Raw genomic sequence first — 22,664 nt, 5'->3', positions numbered from 1 at the left:
ATTGCACTGAACGATAATATATGTGGCATGTTAACAGTATACCAGTAACAGCACTTTATCTCATTTATATGAACACCTTTGAGGTGCTACTTAAGTCCAAACTAATGTATTATTCATTTGTAAAGATAAGGTACAGGAGTGAACCTTGATTTTAAAGGTATTTTTATAAGAAAATGGTGTGCTATTGGAGGATGTTAAAATACTAGTTTGAGAGAGGTGGTGGGAGTGTATTTGTTTTGTATGTTGGGATGTGAAATTTATTTTCTAGAATTGGAGAAGAAGGAAGTTCTATATTTACAGAATGTTTTAAAAATGAATAGTTGTAATGAAGTCCCTGTGAGCATCATTATGGTTTTGTACGAATAGGACTCTTCTGGTGTCATTCTCCATTTGTTCCTGAGTGTGTACAGTGTACTTTGTACAGCTTTGTCAGTCTTTTTTAGAGGCGTCTCATGAGTTCTGCTATAACTACTATGGCTTATTTATTGTTTATTGTTTTCTTTAATATTTGTGGAAGTCTTACTCTTGTGTAGTTTTGTTTCTGCACAACTACTGTACTTTTCCATATGGAATAAAGACAATTAATAGAATTTGTTCTGCATTAAATGAAACAATGGCTAAGTAGAGAAGATCCTGATGTCAGCTATCTGCCCTGCTTAAATCCGGAGTGATTTTATCCTAAAGAAGTGGAAAGCCTGTTTCTCAGTAGTACTACAAATACATATTTAATTTTATTTAATGATTTCAGAACAAGGGTAATGGCTTCCAGAAATCCCAAAACATTCCAGGGTCAAAATTAGTCTTTTTGCCTGAAATGAGAAGAACGCATGAAGAGCATTCTGTACTTCTCTGTTCGGAAATCCTGGAGCGTGGTTTTAGTGGCAACAGGGCATCTTCAGTATTTAACTCCCACTTTGGCGATACATACACTGAACACTGTGCCAGTGTGAAAGTTTGTTCTTCGTATTTCTGTTATCATCTTTGAGTTAAAAAAGTGTTTGTCTTTATAACCACATATTTCAGTTTCAAAGTGGTATGAATGAGTGTGAACATTAAACTGTTGTATTGTGATAAAATCCTGACGTGGAATCTTAAGCCTGAGCAACTTCAGGCTATTGTGTGGTTACTGCTGTTACTAGCAAGGCCAAGTAAAGTATTTTCAGTCTCTCTTGAAAGCTATATATTTAAACTAAAGGTAAAAAACAAAAAACTCTTATTAATAGATCATTCTTACTGGATGACTTCCTGTGATGCTGCCAGTGTGACTATTAGGATGTATTATTATTACATTATGATTTTGATAGATTCTTAGTAAAGGTATTTGGTCCAGTTACCCCAGGAAGTGCAGTCTCCTTGGGATGCTACTGGTCAGTGCTGAGGACCGGGCAGTGGGCAGGCAGGTGACGGCTGCTCCTGCCTAGTCCTGCACGGATGGTGGCCCCCCAAGAGTGCAGAGGGGCCGTGTGGTGTCCTTTCCTATGGGTGAGTTTGGGTTTGGTTTATTTAGTTTGTTTGCTTGTGTTTGTGGGAAGGAGTAGCAGCTCAGCTTCGGTTTGTCTGTATATAAAAACAGATGCACTTCACTTTTGTAAACTGGCATCTTAGTTTTCAGCCATTTAACAAGAAACTATCCTAGTGAAACGTAAAAAAGAAAATCACCTTCTTTAACACATTTAGCAAATAACCAACATTTACTATTTTCTATCAATGACTTCAGTGATTTTCAGTAATTTTTATGTGAAAACCAGCCAGCCTTCTTTGGAAAATTAGTCTATTATTTTATCAAAACAAAAGATATCTGGTCCAATGGTGGGCTCTATCAATTTTACCCAGTCTTTTGTTAGAATTATGATAGCATACTTCCTCTATAGAATACAATAGAAAAACACCTTCTAGAACATGTTCCCATCTTTTGGTCCTCATGAGTAAGAATGTGAGCGGCATGTGTAGTATGAAAAAAAAAATACTCTTCTAGAATCACGTATTGTGAATCCCAGCTGTGACACAAAGGAAATAAAATTCAGTAATACATTAGGATGACAGAAATTTTACAAAGCAGCAATTACAAAGAACAGGTTTTTGGAGATATCTGTGGTAGCTTTCCACCCTTCTGTGAACATACAGCATATTAGCTATAAGTTTATAAAACACTAGAAAAGACTGATGGAATAAATACTTACATTGATTTTTCCCTTTTATTTCTGTGTTTTCAAATTTCAGAACGACGACAGTGAGGATTTCGGGGGTAAGCACAGAGTCTTGGTCCCTGCCTGCCCTTAGAGTTTAGTTCTAACAAGCTTTCCCGCTAATGGCTTCCATTCTGGTAAACAACTTGTGAGACAAATGGAGAGTCAACACAACCTCAGCTTTCCGAACTTGAAGTTTTCTTCTGAATGTTTATCAGGGTGTTGTATTAGCTATCAGTCTATTGTGTATAAATGTGTAGTCACCTTAGCTTAAACTATTATGTGAGAACTTTTAAGAATTCTAAATTGTAAAGGGAGGCTAGTTTGCCACTTTATATGTTTCAGCAAAGTCAACTTGATGTATCTGTGATAATTTATTCCATCTAACTTGTACCTAGGTTTGGACAATGGGGGAAAAATCATTACTACCTTGCAAACTTAGAATCTAACAAAATTGCTCATTAAACATGTCAAAGTGATTTTCTCAATTTAGTCATAAACGAATCTACAATTGTTTTGCTAAAAATTCTCTTTAGAAGGATTCCAAAGAGTTATCAAATGAACAGTTATTAACTAGGATTTATCTGTTATATTCTAGATTATTCCAGTCTTTGGTTATAATGGAATATGATCTATAACAAGAATAAATTTGAGCATGGCAAATTTAAAGTTGTAAAACTTTACTTCTCTACAGGTTAAGCTTTTTTTCACTAGTATAGAAAGGCTTTTATAGTAAAAATAGAAAAGATGTTATATGTGTTACTTAGTAGTCCCTATGTTTTAAAGAATGAAAATAGCCAGTAAATAGTTTTTATAGGTAACTAAGTTTAAGAAGTTTACCTTTCTCCTTCTGCTTTTAATAATGTCTGATTAGTATCTACCTTTAAATCATTCAAATGAAATCACAGAAAATATAAATAATGCAATATAAAATAAGGTTTTATTTTTGATGTGTCTCCAGCCATCGATCAATGGCCATTTTCAGAGTCCTATTTGGTATAAGTACCACTGAAGGAAGAACAAGATTTGTCATGGGACTTGTACGTTTCTTTTTGCTGATCCAATTTTCCATTGCTTCCTTTTCGTATGAATAGCCATCTAAGAACAAAACAAAACAAAACCACATACACAAATTATTTGCAATGTAGGAAAGGGACGTTAGGATTACTAAAATGGGTACAAAAACTCCATTGCCAAGGCCTTTACTGTAATTTAAGTGGTAGTCTTGTCTAACACCACTGCTCCCCAAATATTTCTGCAACAACATCCTAAATTCTACCATTTAAGATGCATTAAGATTGCACAAATTACCTCGAACAGTGTCAAAAAACTGAAAAAAGGACTGTCAAAAATTCAGATGTAGCACAAAGGAAGAAAGGAAACGAGCCAGGTAGAGGAAAGTGGTAGTGAAGCTACAGTGCCCTGCTAGTGCTGTCAGCTGTGTGTCAGTTAATGTGGCTAAAGATGGGAGCAAAAAGCTCTGGGGGTGACAAGGCAAAACTTTCCGACATGTTGAAAAGTCAGGGAAACAGATACCAAGAGATTATAGAGCTCACCCCACTAAGGACTTGACAGTAAAGGGATTTACTATGCCAAAAAAAAAAAAATTCATTGGCTAAGGTTTTTCATACCATGTTCTTACAAACGTTTTTGCATGTGTTAAGGTTGGAGGTTTTGCTTCACTACTTTTTTTATACTTGTAGCTCTTTCTCTTACACTTAAAATCTTAGTTCCTAATTACATTTACACATTAACCTATTTCTTTTAATCTGCAATGCATACAACTGTTTCAAACTAACAATGCCAATATATTACTAATGTAAGACTGTGAAAGATTTTTAAGATTTCTTTCTGGCTCTTTCTGTCACCAAGATGGATCCACTAGATCCACTAGGGTTGTCTAATTGAAATCCTGTGTTTGACAATCACTTGAAAAAAAATTTTCTGATTATGTTACTGGACATATAATGTGGTCCATTTGCTTCCCTTTTTATCCTCCCAATTTGTAGAGACTGGTTTGTTTTTCATGATGTATTTTAACATTTAAATGGTTTCAAAGTAAAAACTATAAAAAGTCACATTAAGAGTTTCTCTGTCCAACCCATGTTCTCTCCCTTCCCATATAGGTAACCATGTATGTTAGTTTCTGTGTACCCTTTCCTTTTGAAAATATAAGCAAATGTATGTGTACAGACACAGTGCATATACATTCTTACATAAAAGTTAGCATGCTCCACACTATTCTGTACCTGGTTGGTTGGTTTTTTACTTAACTATACGTTGCTTTTTTATTCCCCCACAGTACTCCCCTGTATGGATGTATTGATGGACATCTGGGTTACTTCCAATACCGTTTTACAAATAGTGCTGCAATGAACAGTGAGTGTTATCATTTGGGGGGAGATTCTAGCAGTAGGACTGCTGCATCAGAGAAAATGTATACAATTTTGTTAGAAATGCTAGTACTTCCACAGGAATTCTACCATTTTTTTTTCCCACTAGCAATGGCATTTAGAGTGCCTGAATCTTCCCCAGAGCCCAACCAAGAGAATGTGCTGTCAAACTGAGTTTTTACCAGTCTCTCATGAGCAATGGTATAGTGTATCAAGTAGTTTTATTTTATTATGAGGGAGCTAGAACATTTCTTTGTATGTTTGAGCCATTTGCTTTTCATTTTCCTGTAAACTGACCATATTTTTGGCTCACTTTTCTATTAGATTGTTCTTTATTTCAGAAGATTTATTTTTGAGATGTAACTGACAAAAGTTTCAGGTGTGCAGCATGAGGATTTTTGCTCTTCTTTCTCCAGATTGCTTTGGTTATTTGGAATCTTTTGTGGTTTCATACAAATCTTAGGATTGTTTTTTTTCTGTGAAAAATGCCATTGCGATTTTGATAGAGATTGCATTAAATCTGTAGATTGCTTGGGTAGTATGGACATTTTAACAATATTCTTATCCGTGAGCACAGAATATCTTTCCATTTATTTGTGTCTTCTTCAATTACCTTAATGTCTTGTGGTTTTCAGTGTACCGATCTCTTACTTCCTGAGTTAAATTCCTAGGTATTTTATTCTTCTTGATGCAATTGCAAATGGGATTGTTTTCTTAATTTCTCTTTCTGCTAGCTTGTTACTATACAGAAACACAACTGATATTTATACATCAATTTTTGTTAACCTGCAACTTTATCGAATTGGTTGATTAGTTATAATAGTTTTTTGGTGGGCTTTATAGGGTTTTCTATATATATTACATCATATGTAAATAGAGACAAGTTTTACTTCTTTTCCAATTTGGATGCCTTTTCTTTTTCTTGCCAAAATGCTCTGGCTAGGACTTCCAATGCTATGTTGAATCAAAGTGGTGAGAGTCTGCATCCTTGTCTTGTTCCAGATCTTTGGAGGGAGAGATTTCAGCTTTTCACCATCGAGTATGATATGAGCTGTGGGTTTCTCATATATGGCCTTTATGATGTTGAGGTAATGCTCTCTATGCCTGCTTTATTGAAAGTTTTTTTTTTTTTATCATACATGGATATTAAATTTTGGCAAATGCTTTTCTGCATCTATTGAGATGGTCATATGATTTTTATCCTTCATTTTGTCAATGTGATATATCACACTGATTGATTTACAGATGCTGAAGAATCCTTGCATCCGTGGGATAAACCCCACTTGACCATGGTGTACGATTCTTTTAATGTGTTGCTGAATTTGGTTTGCTGATATTTTGTTGAGGATTTTTGCATCTATGGTTATCAATGATATTGGCCTGTAATTTTCTTTTCTTGTGGTGTCCTCGTCTGGTTTTCTTAAGAGTAATACTGGCTTGTAAAATGAGTTTGTAAGTGTTCCTTCCTCTTCTGTTGTTTGGAAGAGTTTGAGAAGGATTGATATTAATTTTTTTAATGTTTATTTCATCCATGGAATATGAACATTTTTCAATTTTTATACTTATTTCTTTTGGATTTTGAGTCCAGGTTAGGAAGTATCCCTATTTCCAGGTTATCAAGGAGTTTACCTACATTTTCTTCTGGGACTTGTGAAGGTTTCATTTTTTATATGTCTAATTCATTTGGAATTAATTTAGATGTGTAGTATGACAGATGAAGCCAGTTTTATCCTTTTCCATATGACTACTTAGTTGTCAGAATACCCCTTTTTTAAATTCCTTATTTTTCCCACTGATTTAAAATTTCATGTTTATCAGTCACTAAATTTCCAGATGTACTTGGATCAATTTCTGGATTTTTAAGAATTATTTTCCATTAGTCTGTCTATTCATGTGCCAATCTCACACTGCATACTTTATAGAGACTTTATAACATGTTCTAGTATCTGGTAGGGCTCTTTGTTTTTTATTATCTAGGTTATTTGTTGTGTGTTCTTTCCAATGGAACCTAATAATCACCTTCTGTATTTCTAGGAAAAAGCCTAATAGTGACATCTTGCTCACGATGAGTCTTCCTATCTATCAATCAGTGTGCTATGCTTTCCATTTTTTTTCCAAGTAAACTTTACAGGGATGTTTTATAGTGTTTTGTTTTTGTTCCTGTAAATTGTCTTCCATCATACCTTTTAACTGCTTTTTGTTCACACACACACACACACGCACACACGCAGGCTACTGATTCCTCATTGATGTGACTTGCTAAATGCTTATTAGCCCTATTAACCTATGGTGCCTCAGCTCCAAATCCATATGTAATGCTGAGGACTCAGCATGCTGGGAGTCAGGATACTGTAAACCACATTTCTGCTTTGCCAGCTGGCTCCTTGTTAAATCCTGCAATAGGATTTCTCTAGAAGGAGACAAAAACAAGGTGAAGGCTCCTATCAGTGTTGTGCCTGGTCATGGCCCTTTATCTGGCAGGGGTAACTGGTTATACTCTCCAAATTTTTTTATATTTGCTTCATTGTAGGTACTGCCCAAAGCTCTTATACCCTTCCCCCCTTAGAGAAAGAAGCACCAGCTGGGTAGCTCCCCCTTCTTAGAAGCCTGAGTTCTGGTTCTGAGAGACCTACGTGAGGTTCTAATAACCTCAACTCATTCTCTTTGTTCCCTGAGTCCTAGCGAACATAGATGCTTTCTGCAGATACTTGTTACCACCTTTTGTTTTTTGAGATATAAGTCACATACCATAAAAGCCACCCTTTTAAATATACAGTTCAGTGGTTCTTAGTATAATTTACAGAGTTGTGCAACCATCGCCACTATCTAATTTCAGAACATTTTCATCATTTCATAAAGAAACTCTGAACCTATTAGCAGTCATTCCTCTCCCCCAGTGACCACTAATCTACTTTGTCTCTACGGATTTGCCTATTCTGGACATTTCCTATAAACAGAACCATACAACATGTGGCCTTTGGCTTCTTTCACTTAGCATAATGTTTCCAAGGTTCATCTATGTAGCATGTATAGTATCTGTTCCCTTTTATATCTGATTAATATTCCATTGTGTAGATATACCAGATTTTTAAATTTGTCCATCCAGTGATGGGACATTTGAGTTATTACCACTTTTTGGCTATTATCAATAAGACTGCTATGAACATTCAAGTACAACTTTCTGTATGAACATATTTTCAATTCTCTAGGATAAATATCTAGAAGTACAATTGTGTGGTCACATGGTAACTTGCCGAGGAACTGCCAAACTGTTTTCAACAGCAGCTGCACCATTTTCCATTCCCACCAGCAATATTTCTGCATCTCCTTGCCATCTTCCATCCTTTTGATTCTAGTCATCCTAGTGGGTGTGAAGGTGGTATTTCTTTGTGGTTTTGATTTTCACTTCCCTAATGATGTTGAGCACCTTTTCCAGTGTTTATTGGCCATTTGTATATCGTCTGTGGAGAAAGGTCTATTCAAATCCTTTACCTGTTTTTTTCAGTTGGGTTATTTGTCTTACTATTGAGTTGTAAGAATAGTTTCTGTAGGAAAATATACTCAATTTTTATTTATGCAAAGCTGCTATATAATGAACCGCAATCTTACATATCACACTGGCCTCTGAAAAATGATGGGCGTGTGAAATATTGTGAGTTCAGTGACAGCTAATTCATTTGCCACCAAGCTAGATACATATGATAACAGCATGTTTTTAACCCTCCAGGTGAAAGGGGCCCACTTTTGTTATTAATTTCTTAGTTACATTCCACTGTGGTGACCCAATGGTGTTTTTGTTATTTCTGGTGATCTATTCAAAAAGAAGGTGTACTTCCTATTTTGGACTGAGAGGTATGATCAAGCCTATTACTGTGCTGTATTTCTCCTTCCATTTCCTTACACTGTCTGTAGCTTCTGCTCTGTGAAAGTCGTTGCTGTGTTTGGGACTGCATAGCTAGTAATGGTTTGTCCTCACTGAGAATCGTGGTCTTCAGTATTATATAGTATCCTGCGTCATTTTAACTTTTTTTTGGTCTTAATTCTCTTGCAGGCAAGTATGTAACTCCTTTATTTTTAGTTGCAACTGTCTCATTTTTGTCTATCCTTTTATTTCTAACCTTTCTGAATCTTTAAGTTAGATTGTGCTTTGTCAACTAACCTCAAATCTTTCATCTCTTTAGGGATGAGTTAAGCCAAATTGTTTATTATCAGTACGTTTGGTAATATAGTTCTATCATTCTTTTTTATATTTTTATAGATTACTTACATAAATTCTTTCACTACAGGAGCTGGTTTCTTCCATTTTGATACTTAGGGAAGTTTGTATTTTTGATCTACTGGTTTACCTTTACACTAATACCTTTTAAAAAGATGAGACCAATAGTATTAGTGTCCATTGGTTCCTTACTATATAAGTAATATTCAAATTAGCTAGTAGTCTTTTTCTGTCCCTCACTGTCTAAATTTCAAATAGGCTTTTTACTCAGTTAATAATCAGTGAGCGAGCTTATTCAACTTTTCATACTCTCTACTCTCCATGTTTAATAGTTCTATGATATCTACATTGTTAGAGCCTATTATCATCTTACAGTATTTTTCACCTTTAATTGAATTCCCTTAAATGAATTAATTTTTCCTTCCCTGCCTGTGGGTTGTCAGTTTCTTGAGCAGTAGCAGTGAATAAAATATCAACCCATTCACTCTATGGAGGTACAAGCTTCCTGCTTAAGAAAGTCAGTTACACTGGTCACAGTTTATCCTAAAGTTTAATATAAGCTTTCTATGATATTATAAAGTAGTGATTCTTTGGAATAATCAACAGTTTTCTACTGGGGTCAAATATATTCCCTGAAACATTTGTTTAACAGAGAAAGTGGGAATTCTGAGTGGATCTAGAGCATTGCTATTTATATGTCAGCTTTCAAACTGTTCTACCAAAGTTCATCCCAAAGCACTAAAAGGTATTATCAGAGCTACAATACAAAGCAAGGACCACTTCCCCACCCACAGACAGTCTGTCTGTCATGTATAATTAAAAAAGCAATGAAACACTGTAACTAGAAATAAGTGCATCTGAAAATTTGGGTTTCTTTTAAAAATTCATGCCTGAAGTTTACTATAACTAGAGTTAGCTTATTTGAAATCAAACATGTATCACTAGGGGAAAAAACTGACAATTTTTAAAAGAAAATATATAGAGCACATTACATTCAGTATTAACTAAGTTTGCTTGTTTTCATATTTTTAAAATTGACCTAAGGATTTTAAAGCTTTCAATAATTTTTAAAATTATTTTTGCCCAGACAGTACCATCTGACTCTTGCTACAAACCAAGATACTGAGTTGACAAATCAAGAGCTATACCAGATAGTTCTAGGAAATAAACAATATTTAATAAGCTCTATTCACAGAATTTTACTTCATAATTATTATTATTATTATTTTTTTTTTTGCAGTACACGGGCCTCTCACTGTTGTGGCCTCTCCCGTTGCGGAGCACAGGCTCAGCGGCCATGGCTCACGGGCCCAGCCGCTCCGCGGCATGTGGGATCTTCCCGGACCAGGGCACGAACCCGTGTCCCCTGCATCGGCAGGCGGACTCTCAACCACTGCGCCACCAGGGAAGCCCTACTTCATAATTATTGAATATACTCAGATAATTAAGTTGTGATAAGATACCAAAGTAATGACACTTACAGGTTCAAATGCTTTGCTCTAGTGAAAAAAGTTCAAGTGAAAAATATTATTAGCTCACAGGCCTGGGCTCTGAATTTTTAATACATCTGTTGTCCAAGTTCTTAGCCCACCGCTGCCCACCTGTTGTCCTGAGAAACAGACAAAGCAAGCCCAACACTCCTTTGGAGCTATATGCCCTCTTCCTGTACTCAACTTCCACAGGTAATGCTTGACTGAAGACAAGCATGCAGAAACAAAGAGAAGGATTAGATCACACAAACCTCAGAAACTGATAATAGAAACAACCGGTGAGTATTCCTAAAATGGGAATGAATCTAAAACAATGTACTATGAAAAAGAAATATTTAATACTTATACAGCTAATTATGTATCATTAGGCTGTTCCAGGGCACTGTTTACCTGTATTATTTAATCTGTACAACTTTATGAAGAAATTCATGCATGGCCTGAATAACTTTCCAAGATCATACAAGTATGGAAAGACACAGCTGGGATTTAAACCCAAGCAGTCTATGCGCCTTAATCTACATGCTAAATCAGATTTCCAGAAATGACAAATACTGAAATTTTGAAAGAAAATCTCAATGGTATAGCATTAACACAATGCAGAAGAGATGACTGGTAGGCAGGCTGGAGAAGGTGTACAGAATGAGAATAGCAAAGTTTTCCAGAATAGGCACAGAATTCATTCAAGAAGCAGTGTACCCTGAACAAGAGAAATAAAAATACATATCAAACTGAAACAAAAAATCAGAAACTGACATTATACTTGCACTGAAACAACAGACGCTAAAGAATGTATTCTCTGTAAATAATTGAGATAAATCACCGTTGAAACGGAGCAGGACCCTATGGTCCTTGCCCCCTGCCCCCAACCATGTCCTCAGCCTGCCTTTTGTCTGTGGAAAAACTTTAGCCAAAGAATAAGTTTAATCAGAGTGCAGAAACAAAGGAAAACAGTCAAAGGAGACGAAATAATAATAGTTTAGTCATTAAGCATAGTCAAGGACCTTTAGTTCCTCCTTAAGTGCTACAGATAATATTCTGAGCCATATCCTGTGAGCTGTCTTATAAGTACTGAAACCTCCACCAGGTGGAAGAAGTTATCTACATGATGACCAGGCTCTGGTCATGACATAAGCTGCCACAAGCACTGGCCTCAAAGAAATGGAAACCGAACGTGGAACTGAAGATTAACTGTACCTAAAACGATCAAGATGACGCTGGTAAGGCCACCGATGACCAATTTCAAGATGACTGTCAGAGCTGACTGTATTGTTTCTGCATGTAGTCCCCTCCCTCTGTCTATATACTCTCTTGCCCCCTGGTTGTCGGCAGGGAGAGTCAGGCTTTGGACTGGCATCTGCCCTCCCCGCCAGTTGCCAGCCTCCAAAATAAAGCAACCTTTCCTTTCCTACCAACACTTGTCTCTCGAGAATTGGCTTTCGAGCAGCAAGCAGCCAGACCTGGGTTTGGTAACACTGTGAAGGCTTTAGAGAAAAATCAGCGTGCTCAGACAAGGTTTAGTAGGTGTTTACAATTTAGAATGATAAGTTATAAATGTGAACACTTAACATATTTAAATGTTCAGAAGAGATGGAAAGCTTGACTAGTGAAAGTTGTCATTCCTACTCGCTCCACCCCAAAATTAACATTTCGTTTTTAGATTTTTCTGTAATTCTAATCAAAATGTCAATGAGATTTTCTTTTGGAGCATAACAAAATGATTCTAAAATTTATCTGGAGGTCAAAATGGACAAAAATTGTGCATGCTAATATTAAAAAATAATGAAAGCTGAGCATAATTAAAACAAAAAAATTAAATATGGCAGTGCCTATCAGTATTGAGAATTTATCCAACAGAAATATTTCAACAAGTATACCTGTATATACTATATGACTGTGGATTTTTTTCTGCAGAATTACTTGGAGAAATGTCTTAACAGAGTAAGAGTTAATATATGGAACATCCATACCATAAAATACTGTCCTGCAGTTGAGAATGAAGTAGTTCTGAATATACTAACAAGGGAATACTATCTGATATATATTAAGTAAATAAAAAATTTTTAATGTATCATCCTATTTGTTATAGAACAAAATTATAAGTGGCTAGAAAAATATCTGGAAGGATATACCAGAGTATGGAAGAGTCTCCACATTTTCAAAATATTTATTTCTGTGTTGCTTAAGTGTTTTTCACCAACCACATGCTGCAGTCATAATTTAAAAGGATAGATGAAAAAAATACTGTGTAAGAATGCTGAAATATAGGCAGAAACAAGTCTCAGAAATTTTTTTCTGAGACAGTTAATTCAACAGATGTAAGGTATAGGGCTTCCAAAACACCATGGGGAAGAAAAAAGCCAAAAAGGACATGTGATCAATTCAGGAAAGAAGGGGGAAAAGGGAAGTAGAAGAAAGCAAAAGAAATTGGTTCTGTTCTATTAAATTCAACTGTATGTTTTCCACAGGGAACACTTCTAAAACAAAGTAACACAGGAAGGCTAAAAATAAATGGATGGTGACTAGCTGGGAATTGTGCTAAATGAAAAAAGCTAATCTCAAAAGGTTATATACTGTATGAGCCCATCTATATAACAATTTTGAAATGACAAAATTTTAGAAACAGAGGACACATAAGAAGGCAACAGGAGCGGTCCTTGTGGGTTTTGTCTTCAATAGTGGTTGATACTCAAACTTCCAACAGGGGCAAAACTGTATACAACTTAATACACATCTGGGGAAATCTAAGATTTATGGATCGCATCAATGTTAACACCCTAGTTGTAATAGTACAGTATCATCTGTCAAAATGCTACCAGTGAGGGAACTGGGAAAAGTGCAAGAAATCTCTCATTTCTTACAGAACAGAGTGTGAATCTACAATTGTTTCAATAAAATAAAATTTAAAAATGAATGGGTGGCACCACAAAAGTTTAAATGAAAAACAAAGGCAATACTAAATGTACAGAAGGCTATGGAGCAACTAGAACTCTCACCCACTGCTGGTGGAAGTATAAACTGATTCAACCACTCCGGATAACTACGTCTATCCACTCCTAGGAATACACCCAACAGAAATGCATTTGTACGTTCATACACACAAAAAATGATTAAAGGTTCATGGCAGCATGTTTACGATAGCCAACAATGACTATCAATAGTAGAATGGATAAATAAACTGTATACCGACACGAGAATGAACAGATTACTGCTTTGTGCAACATCACGAACAAATCACACAAACATGATACTTAAAGAAGCTAGACCCAAAAGAGACACTTGCTGTTTCAATTTAGATAAAAATGTGCTTCTCAGCAAAGGAAACCATAAACAAAAAGACAACCTATGGACTGGGAGAAAATATTTGCAAATGATGCAACCAATATGGGCTTAATTTCCAAGATATACAAAGAGTTCATACAACTCAACAAAAAACAAACAACCCAACTGAAAAATGGGCATTAGACCTAAATAGACATTTCTCCAAAGAAGACATAAAGATGGCCAAGAGGCATATGAAAAGCTGCTCAACATCACTGATTATTAAGAGAAATGCAAATCAAAACTACAATGAGGTATCACCTCACACCAGTTAGAATGGTCATCAGAAAATCTACAAGCAACAAATGCTGGAGAGGGTGTGGAGAAAAGGGAACCCTCTTGCACTGTTGGTGGGAATGTAAATCGATACAGCCACTATGGAGAACAGTATGGAGGTTCCTCAAAAAACTAAAAACAGAACTACCATATGACCCAGCAATCCCACTACTGGGCATATACCCAGAGAAAACCATAATTCAAAAAGATACAGGCACCCCAATGTTCATAGCAGCACCATTTACAATAGTCAAGACATGGAAACAACCTAAATATCCACTGACGGATGAATGAATAAGGAAGATATGGTAAAATGGAGTACTACTCACCCATAAAAAAGAATGAAATAATGCCGTTTGCAGCAACATGGATGGACCTAGAGATTATCATACTAAGTGAAATCAGAAAGACAAATACCATATCACTTTTATGTGGAATCTAAAATACGACATGAACATATCTACAAAACAAAAATAGACTTACAGATATAGAGAACAGACTTGTGGTTGCCAAGGGAGAGGGAAGGTTGGGCAGTTTGGGATTAGCAGATGCAAACTATTATATATAGGATGGATAAACAACAAAGTCCTACTGTATAGCACAGGGAACTATATTCAATATCCTTTGATAAACCGTAATGGAAAAGAACATGAAAAAGTATATATGTGTATAACTGAATCACTTTGCTGCACAGCAGAAATTAACACTGAAAATCAACTGTACTTCAGTAAAATTAAATACATATATACACTTGAAAAATAAAGTGCTTCTGATTAATGTTAAGTCACAATATTGACTACCCTTCTTGACTTGATTATGTGAAAATTCAAGATGTATACTTATGTTTATTTTAAAAATACATAAAATGAAAGAAATATACCATGCAGCTATTAAAAAAACAAGAGAGCCAAGACTGAAATGTATGAGACAAAATTCAAGACAAAATACATTAAACCAACAAGGGGTATTTTAAGATGATAAAAAATGCAAACCTCCAACAGAGAACAGTCACAAATTTAATTTTGTGAACTAACCTATTAAAGCTGGATTTGAATTCATAATTGAATTTGTGGTTAAGAACTCTCCTACAAAAAACTTCAGGCCTAGATGACGTCACTGGTAAGTTCTAACAAACATTTAAGGAAAAAATAATAGCAATACCATACAAACTCAGAAAATGGAGAGGAAACACTTAGCAATCATTTATGAGGCCAGAATTACCTTCATACCATGTCAGGCATTACAAGAAAAGTACAACCAATATCCCCTTATGAACACACATATAAAAATACTGGAAGTATTAGCACATCAAATCCAGCAATATGTAAAGAGGATAATTCAGATTCCACACAAAAAATAAATTCAGCAAAGCTGCAAGATACAAAATCAACATATAAAAATCACTTGTGTATAGAGGAAACATACCTCAACATAATAAAGTCCATTTATGAAAAACCCACAGCTAACATACTAAATGGTGAAAAACTGAAAGCCTTTCCTCTAAAATCAGAAATAAGACAAGGATACCCACTCTTGCCACATCTCTCTCTTTTTTTTTTTTTTGTGCAGTATGCAGGCCTCTCACTGTTGTGGCCTCTCCCGTTGCGGAGCACAGGCTCCTGACGCACAGGCTCAGCGGCCAAGGCTCACGGGCCCAGCCGCTCTGCCGCATGTGGGATCTTCCCGGACCAGGGCACAAACCCGTGTCCCCTGCATCGGCAGGCGGACTGTCAACCACTGCGCCACCAGGGAAGCCCTTGCCACATCTCTTTAACATAGTATTAAAAGTCCTAGCCACATGGGGCTTCCCTGGTGGCGCAGTGGTTGAGAATCTGCCTGCCGATGCAACAGACACGGGTTCGAGCCCTGGTCTGGGAAGATCCCACATGCTGTGGAGCAACTAAGCCCGTGAGCCACAACTACTGAGCCTGAGTGTCTGGAGCTTGTGCTCCGCAACAAGAGAGGCCGTGACAGTGAGAGGCCCACGCACCGCAGCTAGAGAAAGCCCACGCACAGAAACGAAGACCCAACACAGCCAAAAAAAAAAAAAAGTCCTAGCCACAGCAATCAGATAAGAAAAGGCATCCAAATTGGAAGGGAAGAAGTAAAACTGTCACATTTCCAGATGACATGATACTATATATAGAGAACCCTAAAATCTCCACCAAAAAAATTAGAATAAATTCAATAAAGGTGCAGGATACAGGGTTAATATACAGAAATCTATTGCTTTTCTATACATTAATAACGAGCTATCAGAGAAAGCAAGAAAACAATCCTATTTAAAATTGCATTAAAAATAATTAAATATCTAGGAGAAAACTTCACCAAGGAAATGAAAGACCTATACTGTGAAAACCATAAAACACTGATGAAGGAAAATGAAGGTGATACAGAGAAATGGAAAGATATCCGGTGCTCTTCGGTTGGAAGAATTAATATTGTTAAAATGTCCATACTACCCAAAGCAATCTATAGATTTACACAAAAGACCCCAAATTCCCAAAGCAACTTTGAGAAAGAACAGAGCTGAGGTATCATGCCCCCTGACTTCAGACTATACTACAAAGCTACAGTCATAAATACAGTATGGTACTGGCAGAAAAACAGACACATAGATCAATGCAACAGAATAGAGAGCCCTGAAATAAACCCATACACTCACAGTCAATTAATCTATGACAAAGGAGGCAAGAAAATACAATAAGGACAGTCTCTTCAATAAGTAGTGCTGGAAAAACTGGACAGCTACATGTATAAAAATGGAAATAGAACATTTTCTCATGCCATATACAAAAATAAACTCAAAATGGTTTAAAGACCTATATGTAAGACCTGACACCATAAAACTCCTAGAAGAAAACAGGCAGAACATTCTTTGCATAAATTGTAGCAACATTTTTTTGGATCTTTCTCCTAAGGCAAAGGAAACAAAAGCAAAACTAAACAAATGGGACCTAATTAAAAGCTTTTGTACAGCAAAGGAAACCAGCAATAAAACAAAAAGACAACCTACTGAATGGGAGAAAATATTTGCAAATGATACAACTGATAAGGGGTTAATATCTAAAATATATAAACAGCTCATACATCTCAATATCAACAAAGAACCTGATTTTAAAATGTGCAGGAGACCTGAATAGACATTTTTCCAAAGAAGACATACAGATGGCCAACAGGCACATGAAAAAATTCCCAACATTGCTAATCATCAGAGAAACGCAAATTAAAACTACAATAAGATATATAGCCTTACAGCTGTGAGAATGGCTATCATCAAAAAGACAACAAGTAACAAATGTTGTGAGCATGTGGAGAAAGGGAACTCCAGTATACTGTTGGTGGGAATGTAAACTGGTGCAGCCACTGTGGAAAACAAGATGGAGGTTCCTCAAAAACCTAAAAACAGAACTACATATGATCCAGCGATTCCACTGTTGGGTATATATCCGAACAAAATGAAAAGAGTAATTCAAAAAGATACATGCACCCCAATATTTATAGCAGCATTCTTTACAACAGCCAAGATATGAAAGCAATATAAGTGTCCACCAATGGATGAAGGGATAAAGAAGATGTGGTATGTATATACAATGGAATACTAGTCTGCTATAAAAAAGAATGAAATTTTGCCATTTACAGCAACATGGATGGACCTGGAGGGTATTATGCTTAATGGAATAAGTCAGAGGAAAATAAATACTATATATTATCACTTATATGTGGAATCTAAAAAATAAAATGATTTTTTTTTTACTTTAGAAAGTCAAAGTATCTATTTTAAAAGCTCTTGTTACTAATAGACTAATTAAGCAAGTCGAAAAATAAATCTACAAAATCCAGTGTGAAATATCAGGCAATTAAGAATTGGAAATCGAAAGTTTGAAAAGTAGTATTTACAAATTTGTTATAAAAAATGAAATACCTAAGGATAATGTTGGCAAAATATGTGCAAAACCTATAGACCGAAACACAAACACTGTTTAACAAACATTAAGAAGACCTAAATAGAGCTTCCCTGGTGGTGCAGGGGTTAAGAATCCACCTGCCAGTGCAGGGGACACAGGTTCGAGCCCTGGTGCAGGAAGATTCCACATGCTGCGGAACAACTAAGGCTGTGCACCACAACAGCTGAGGCCCGTGCACCTAGAGCCCATGCTCCACAACAAGAGAAGCTACTGCAATGAGAAGCCTGCACACCACAATGAAGAGTAGCCCTTGCTCGCCACAAATAGAGAAAGCCTGCACACAGCAATGGAGACCCAATGCAGCCAAAAATAAATAAATAAAATAAACTCAGTTTAAATTTTAAAAGAACACCTAAATAAAAGGCGAGCTATATCATACCTGTGAATTGGAGTTGTCAATACCAAATGGATCTATAGGTTAAACACTATCCCAAGCAAAATCCTTGTAAGCTTTTATACTACAAAACATGCTGAAAGAAATAAAAGAAGACACAAACAAATGGAAAGACATCCTGTATTCACAGGCTGGAAGAGTTAATAATGTTAAATACTCCATACTACCCAAAATGATCTACAGAATCGATGCAATCTCTATCAAAATCCCAATTGCATTTTTTGCAAAAATAGAAAAATCTATCCTAAAATTCATATGGAATCTCAAGGGACCCTGAAGAGTCAAAACAACCCTGAGAAAGAACAAAGCTAGAAGCTTCATGCTTTCTTATTTCAAAACATACTACAAAGCTACAATAATCAAAATAGTGTGGTACTGGCATAAAGACAGACATACTGACCAATGGAACAGAATAGAGAGCTCAGAAATGAACACTCACATATATGGTCAAATGATCTTCAATAAGGGTGCCAACATTACACAATGGGGAAAGACTACACATTTTTCCACGTCATGAAGCTTTCCCCAATGCTTTCCTCTTGGAGGTTTATAGTTTCAACTCTTTTTTTTTTTTTTTTTTTTGCAGTACGTGGGCCTCCCACTGTTGTGGCCTCTCCCGTTGCAGAGCACAGGCTCTGGACGTGCAGGCTCAGCGGCCATGGCTCACAGGCCTAGCCGCTCCACGGCATGTGGGATCTTCCCAGACCGGGGCACAAACCCGTGTCCCCTGCATCGGCAGGCGGACTCTCAACCACTGCGCCACCAGGGAAGCCCTATAGTTTCAACTCTTATACTTAGTTCTTTAATCCATCTGAATTGATTTTTGTATATGGTTAAAGGATCCAATTTCATTCTTCCGTATGTGGATATCTAGTTTTCCCAGCAACACTTGTTGAAGAGAATATTCATCAAGTTTGGCAATGCTTTCTTGGCTAGGACACCAAAGGCACAGGCAACAAAAGCAAAAACAGACAAATGGGACTGCAGTCGTCCCTAGTATCCAAAGTGGTTTGGTTACAGGACCGCCTGTGGATACCAAAATCCACAGGTGCAAAAGTCCCTTACATAAAATGGCACAGTATTTGCATGTAACCTATGCACATAACTCCCATATACTTTTTTGAATTTTATTTGAATTTATTTAATACAGCCAGTTATTAATATCTATTTTACACATACTACTGTAAATACGTCAATCCCAATCTCCCAATTCATCCCACCACCACCCACTCTGCTTCCCCCCCTGGTGTCCATATGTTTGTTCTCTACATCTGTGTCTTTATTTCTGCCTTGCAAACAGGTTCATCTGTACCATTTTTCTTGATTCCACATATATGCGTTAATATACGATATTTGTTTTTCTCTTTCTTACTTACTTCACTCTGTATGATAATCTCTAGGTCCATCCACGTCTCTACGAATGACCCAATTTCATTCCCTTTTATGGATGAGTAATATTCCATTCTATACATGTCCCACACCTTCGTTATCCATTTGTCTTGCAGATGGGCATTTAGATTGCTTCCATAACCTGGCTATTGTAAACAGTGCTGCAATGAACACTGGGGTCAATGTATCTTTTTTTTTTTTTTTTTTTTGTGGTACGTGGGCCTCTCACTGTTGTGGCCTCTCCCTTTGCAGAGCACAGGCTCTGGACACGCAGGCCCAGCGGCCATGGCTCACGGGCCTAGCCGCTCCGTGGCATGTGGGATCCTCCTGGACTGAGGCATGAACCCGTGTCCCCTGCATCGGCAGGCGGACTCTCAACCACTGCGCCACCAGGGAAGCCCTGCATGTGTCTTTCTGAATTACGGTTTTCTCTGGGTATATGCCCAGTAGTGGGATTGCTGGGTCATATGGTAATTTTAGTTTTTTTAAGGAACCTCCATACTGTTCTCCACAGTGGCTGTATCAATTTACATTCCCACCAACAGTGCAAGGGGGTTCCCTTTTCTCCACACCCTCTCCAGCCTTTGTAGTTTGCAGATTTTCTGATGACGGCCATTCTGACTGGTGTGAGGTGATACCTCATTGTAGTTTTGATTTGCATTTCTCTAATAATTAGTGATGTTGAGCAGCTTTTCATGTGCCTCTTGGCCATCTGTATGTCTTCTTTGGAGAAATGCCTATTTAGGTATTCTGTGCTTTTGATTGGGTTTTTTTAATATTGAGCTGCATGAGCTGTTTATACATTTTAGAAATTAATCCTTTGTCCTTTGACTCATTTGCAAATATTTTCTCCCATTCTGAGGGTTGCCTTTTCGTCGTCTTTATAGGTTCCTTTGCCATGCAAAAGCTTTTAAGTTTCATTAGGTTCCATTTATTTTTGTTTTTATTTCCATTAATCTAGGGCTTTCTATCCTGTTCCATTGATCTGTATTTCTGTTTTTCTGCCAGTACCATACTGTATTGAATACTGTAGCTTTGTAGTATAGTCTGAAGTCAGCAGTCGGATTCCACCAGCTCTGTTTTCTTCCCTCAAGATTGCTTCAGCTATTCGGGGTCTTTTGTGTCTCCATACAGATTTTAAGATTTTTTGATCTAGTTTTGTCAAAAAATGCCATTGGTAATTTGATAGGGATTGCACTGAATCTGTAGATGTCTCTGGGTAGTATAGTCATTTTCACAATATTGATTCTTCCAATCCAAGAACACAGTATATCACTCCATCTGTTTGTGTCATCTTTGATATATTTCATCAGTGTTTCATAGTTTTCTGAGTGCAGGTCTTTTACCTCCGTAGGTAGGTTTATTCCTAGGTATTTTATTCTTTTTGTTGCAGTGGTAAACGGGATTGTTTAATTTCTCTTTCTGATCTTTCGTTGTTAGTGTATAGGAATGCAAAACATTACTGTATATTACTTTTGTATCCTGCAACTTTACCAAATTCATTAATTAGCTCTAGTAGTTTTCTAGTGGCATCGTTACCATTCCCTATGTATAGTATCATGTCATTGGCAAACAGTGACAGTTTTACTTCTTCTTTTCCAATTTGTATTCATTTCATTCTTTTTCTTCTCTGATTGCCATGGCTAGGCCTTCCAAAACTATGTTGAATAACAGTGGCAAGAGTGGACATCCTTGTCTTGTTCCTGATTTTAGAGGAAATGCTTTCAGTTTTTCACCATTGAGAATGATATTTACTGTGGGTTTGTCATATATGGCCTTTATTATGTTGAGGTAGGTTCCCTCTATGCCCACTCTCTGGAGAGTTTTATCATAAATGGGTGTTTAATTTTGTCAAAAGCTTTTCCTGCATCTATGGAGATGACCATATGACTTTTTACTCCTCAATTTGTTAGTATAGTATATCACACTGATTGATTTGCATATACTGAAGGATCCTTGCATCCCCGGGATAAATCCCACTTGATCATGGTGTATGATCCTTTTAATGTGTTACTGAATTTTGTTTCCTAATATTTTATTGAGGATTTTTGATTCTATATTCATCAGTGATGTTGGTCTGTAATTTTCTTTTTTTGTAGTATCTTTGTCTGGTTTTGATATCAGGCTGATGGTGGCCTCATAGAATGAGTTTTGGAGTGTTCCTTCCTCTGCAATTCTTTGGAAAAGTTTGAGAAGGATGGGTGTTAGGTCTTCTCTAAATGTTTGATAGAATACACCTGTGAAGCCATCTGGTCCTGGACTTCTGTTTATTGGAAGATTTTTAGTCACAGTTTCAATTTCATTACTTGTGATTGGTCTGTTCATATTTTCTATTTCTTCCTGGTTCAGTCTTGGAAGGTTATACCTTTCTAAGAATTTGTCCATTTCTTCCAGGTTGTCCATTTTATTGGCATAGAGTTGCTTGTAGTAGTCTCTTAGGATGCTTTGTATTTCTGTGGTGTCTGTTTTAACTTCTCCTTTTTCATTTCTAATTTTATTGATTTGAGTCCTCTCTCTCTTTTTCTTGATGAGTCTGGCTAATGCTTTATCAATTTTGTTTATCTTCTCAAAGAACCAACTTTTAGTTTTACTGATCATTGCTATTCTTTGTTTCTATTTCATTTATTTCTGCTCTGATCTTTATGATTTTTTCCTTCTACTAACTTTAGGTTTTGTTTGTTCTTTCTCTAGTTCTTTTCGGTGTAAGGTTAGATTGTTTATTTGAGATTTTTCTTGTTTCTTGAGATAAGCTTGTATTGCTATACACTTGCTTCTTGGAACTGCTTTTGCTGCATCCCATAGGTTTTGGATCATCATGTTTTCATTGTCATTCGTCACTAGGTATTTTTTGATTTCCTCTTTGATTTCTTCAGTGATTTCTTGGTTATTTAGTAACGTATTGTTTAGCCTCCACGTGTTTGTGTTTTTACGTTTTTTTCCCCCTGTAATTGAATTCTAATCTCATAGTGTTGTGGTCGGAAAAGATGCTTGATATGATTTCAATTTTCTTAAATTTACTGAGGCTTGATTTTTG

At 36.5% G+C, this 22,664-nt stretch overlaps 1 protein-coding gene and 1 long non-coding RNA gene across 3 annotated transcripts in view; one reads left to right on the top strand and one right to left on the bottom strand.

The window, feature by feature from the left end:
* Nucleotides 1-138: 138 nt before the first annotated feature.
* The window catches only part of WDSUB1 (WD repeat, sterile alpha motif and U-box domain containing 1), a 73,692-nt gene continuing 51,166 nt past the window's right edge, over nucleotides 139-22,664 (bottom strand). For both annotated transcript variants that reach the window (XM_029225503.1, XM_029225504.1), the window contains one exon: nucleotides 139-3,284. In XM_029225503.1, the coding sequence (XP_029081336.1) occupies nucleotides 3,127-3,284 (158 nt within the window). In that variant the 3' untranslated portion in view covers nucleotides 139-3,126. The remainder of the gene's footprint in view (nucleotides 3,285-22,664) is intronic.
* LOC114896917 lies at nucleotides 10,037-11,409 on the top strand. Its single transcript, XR_003793972.1, has 2 exons — nucleotides 10,037-10,563; nucleotides 11,370-11,409. It is a non-coding gene; the product is annotated as an uncharacterized LOC114896917 (long non-coding RNA).

This window comes from Monodon monoceros, unplaced genomic scaffold, assembly GCF_005190385.1.
Source record: "Monodon monoceros isolate NGI ecotype Baffin Bay Population unplaced genomic scaffold, NGI_Narwhal_1 Super_Scaffold_16, whole genome shotgun sequence".
Classification (NCBI taxonomy): domain Eukaryota; kingdom Metazoa; phylum Chordata; class Mammalia; order Artiodactyla; family Monodontidae; genus Monodon; species Monodon monoceros.
Note: the sequence above shows the minus strand (reverse complement) of the source record. Positions and strands in the feature narration are given on the sequence as shown.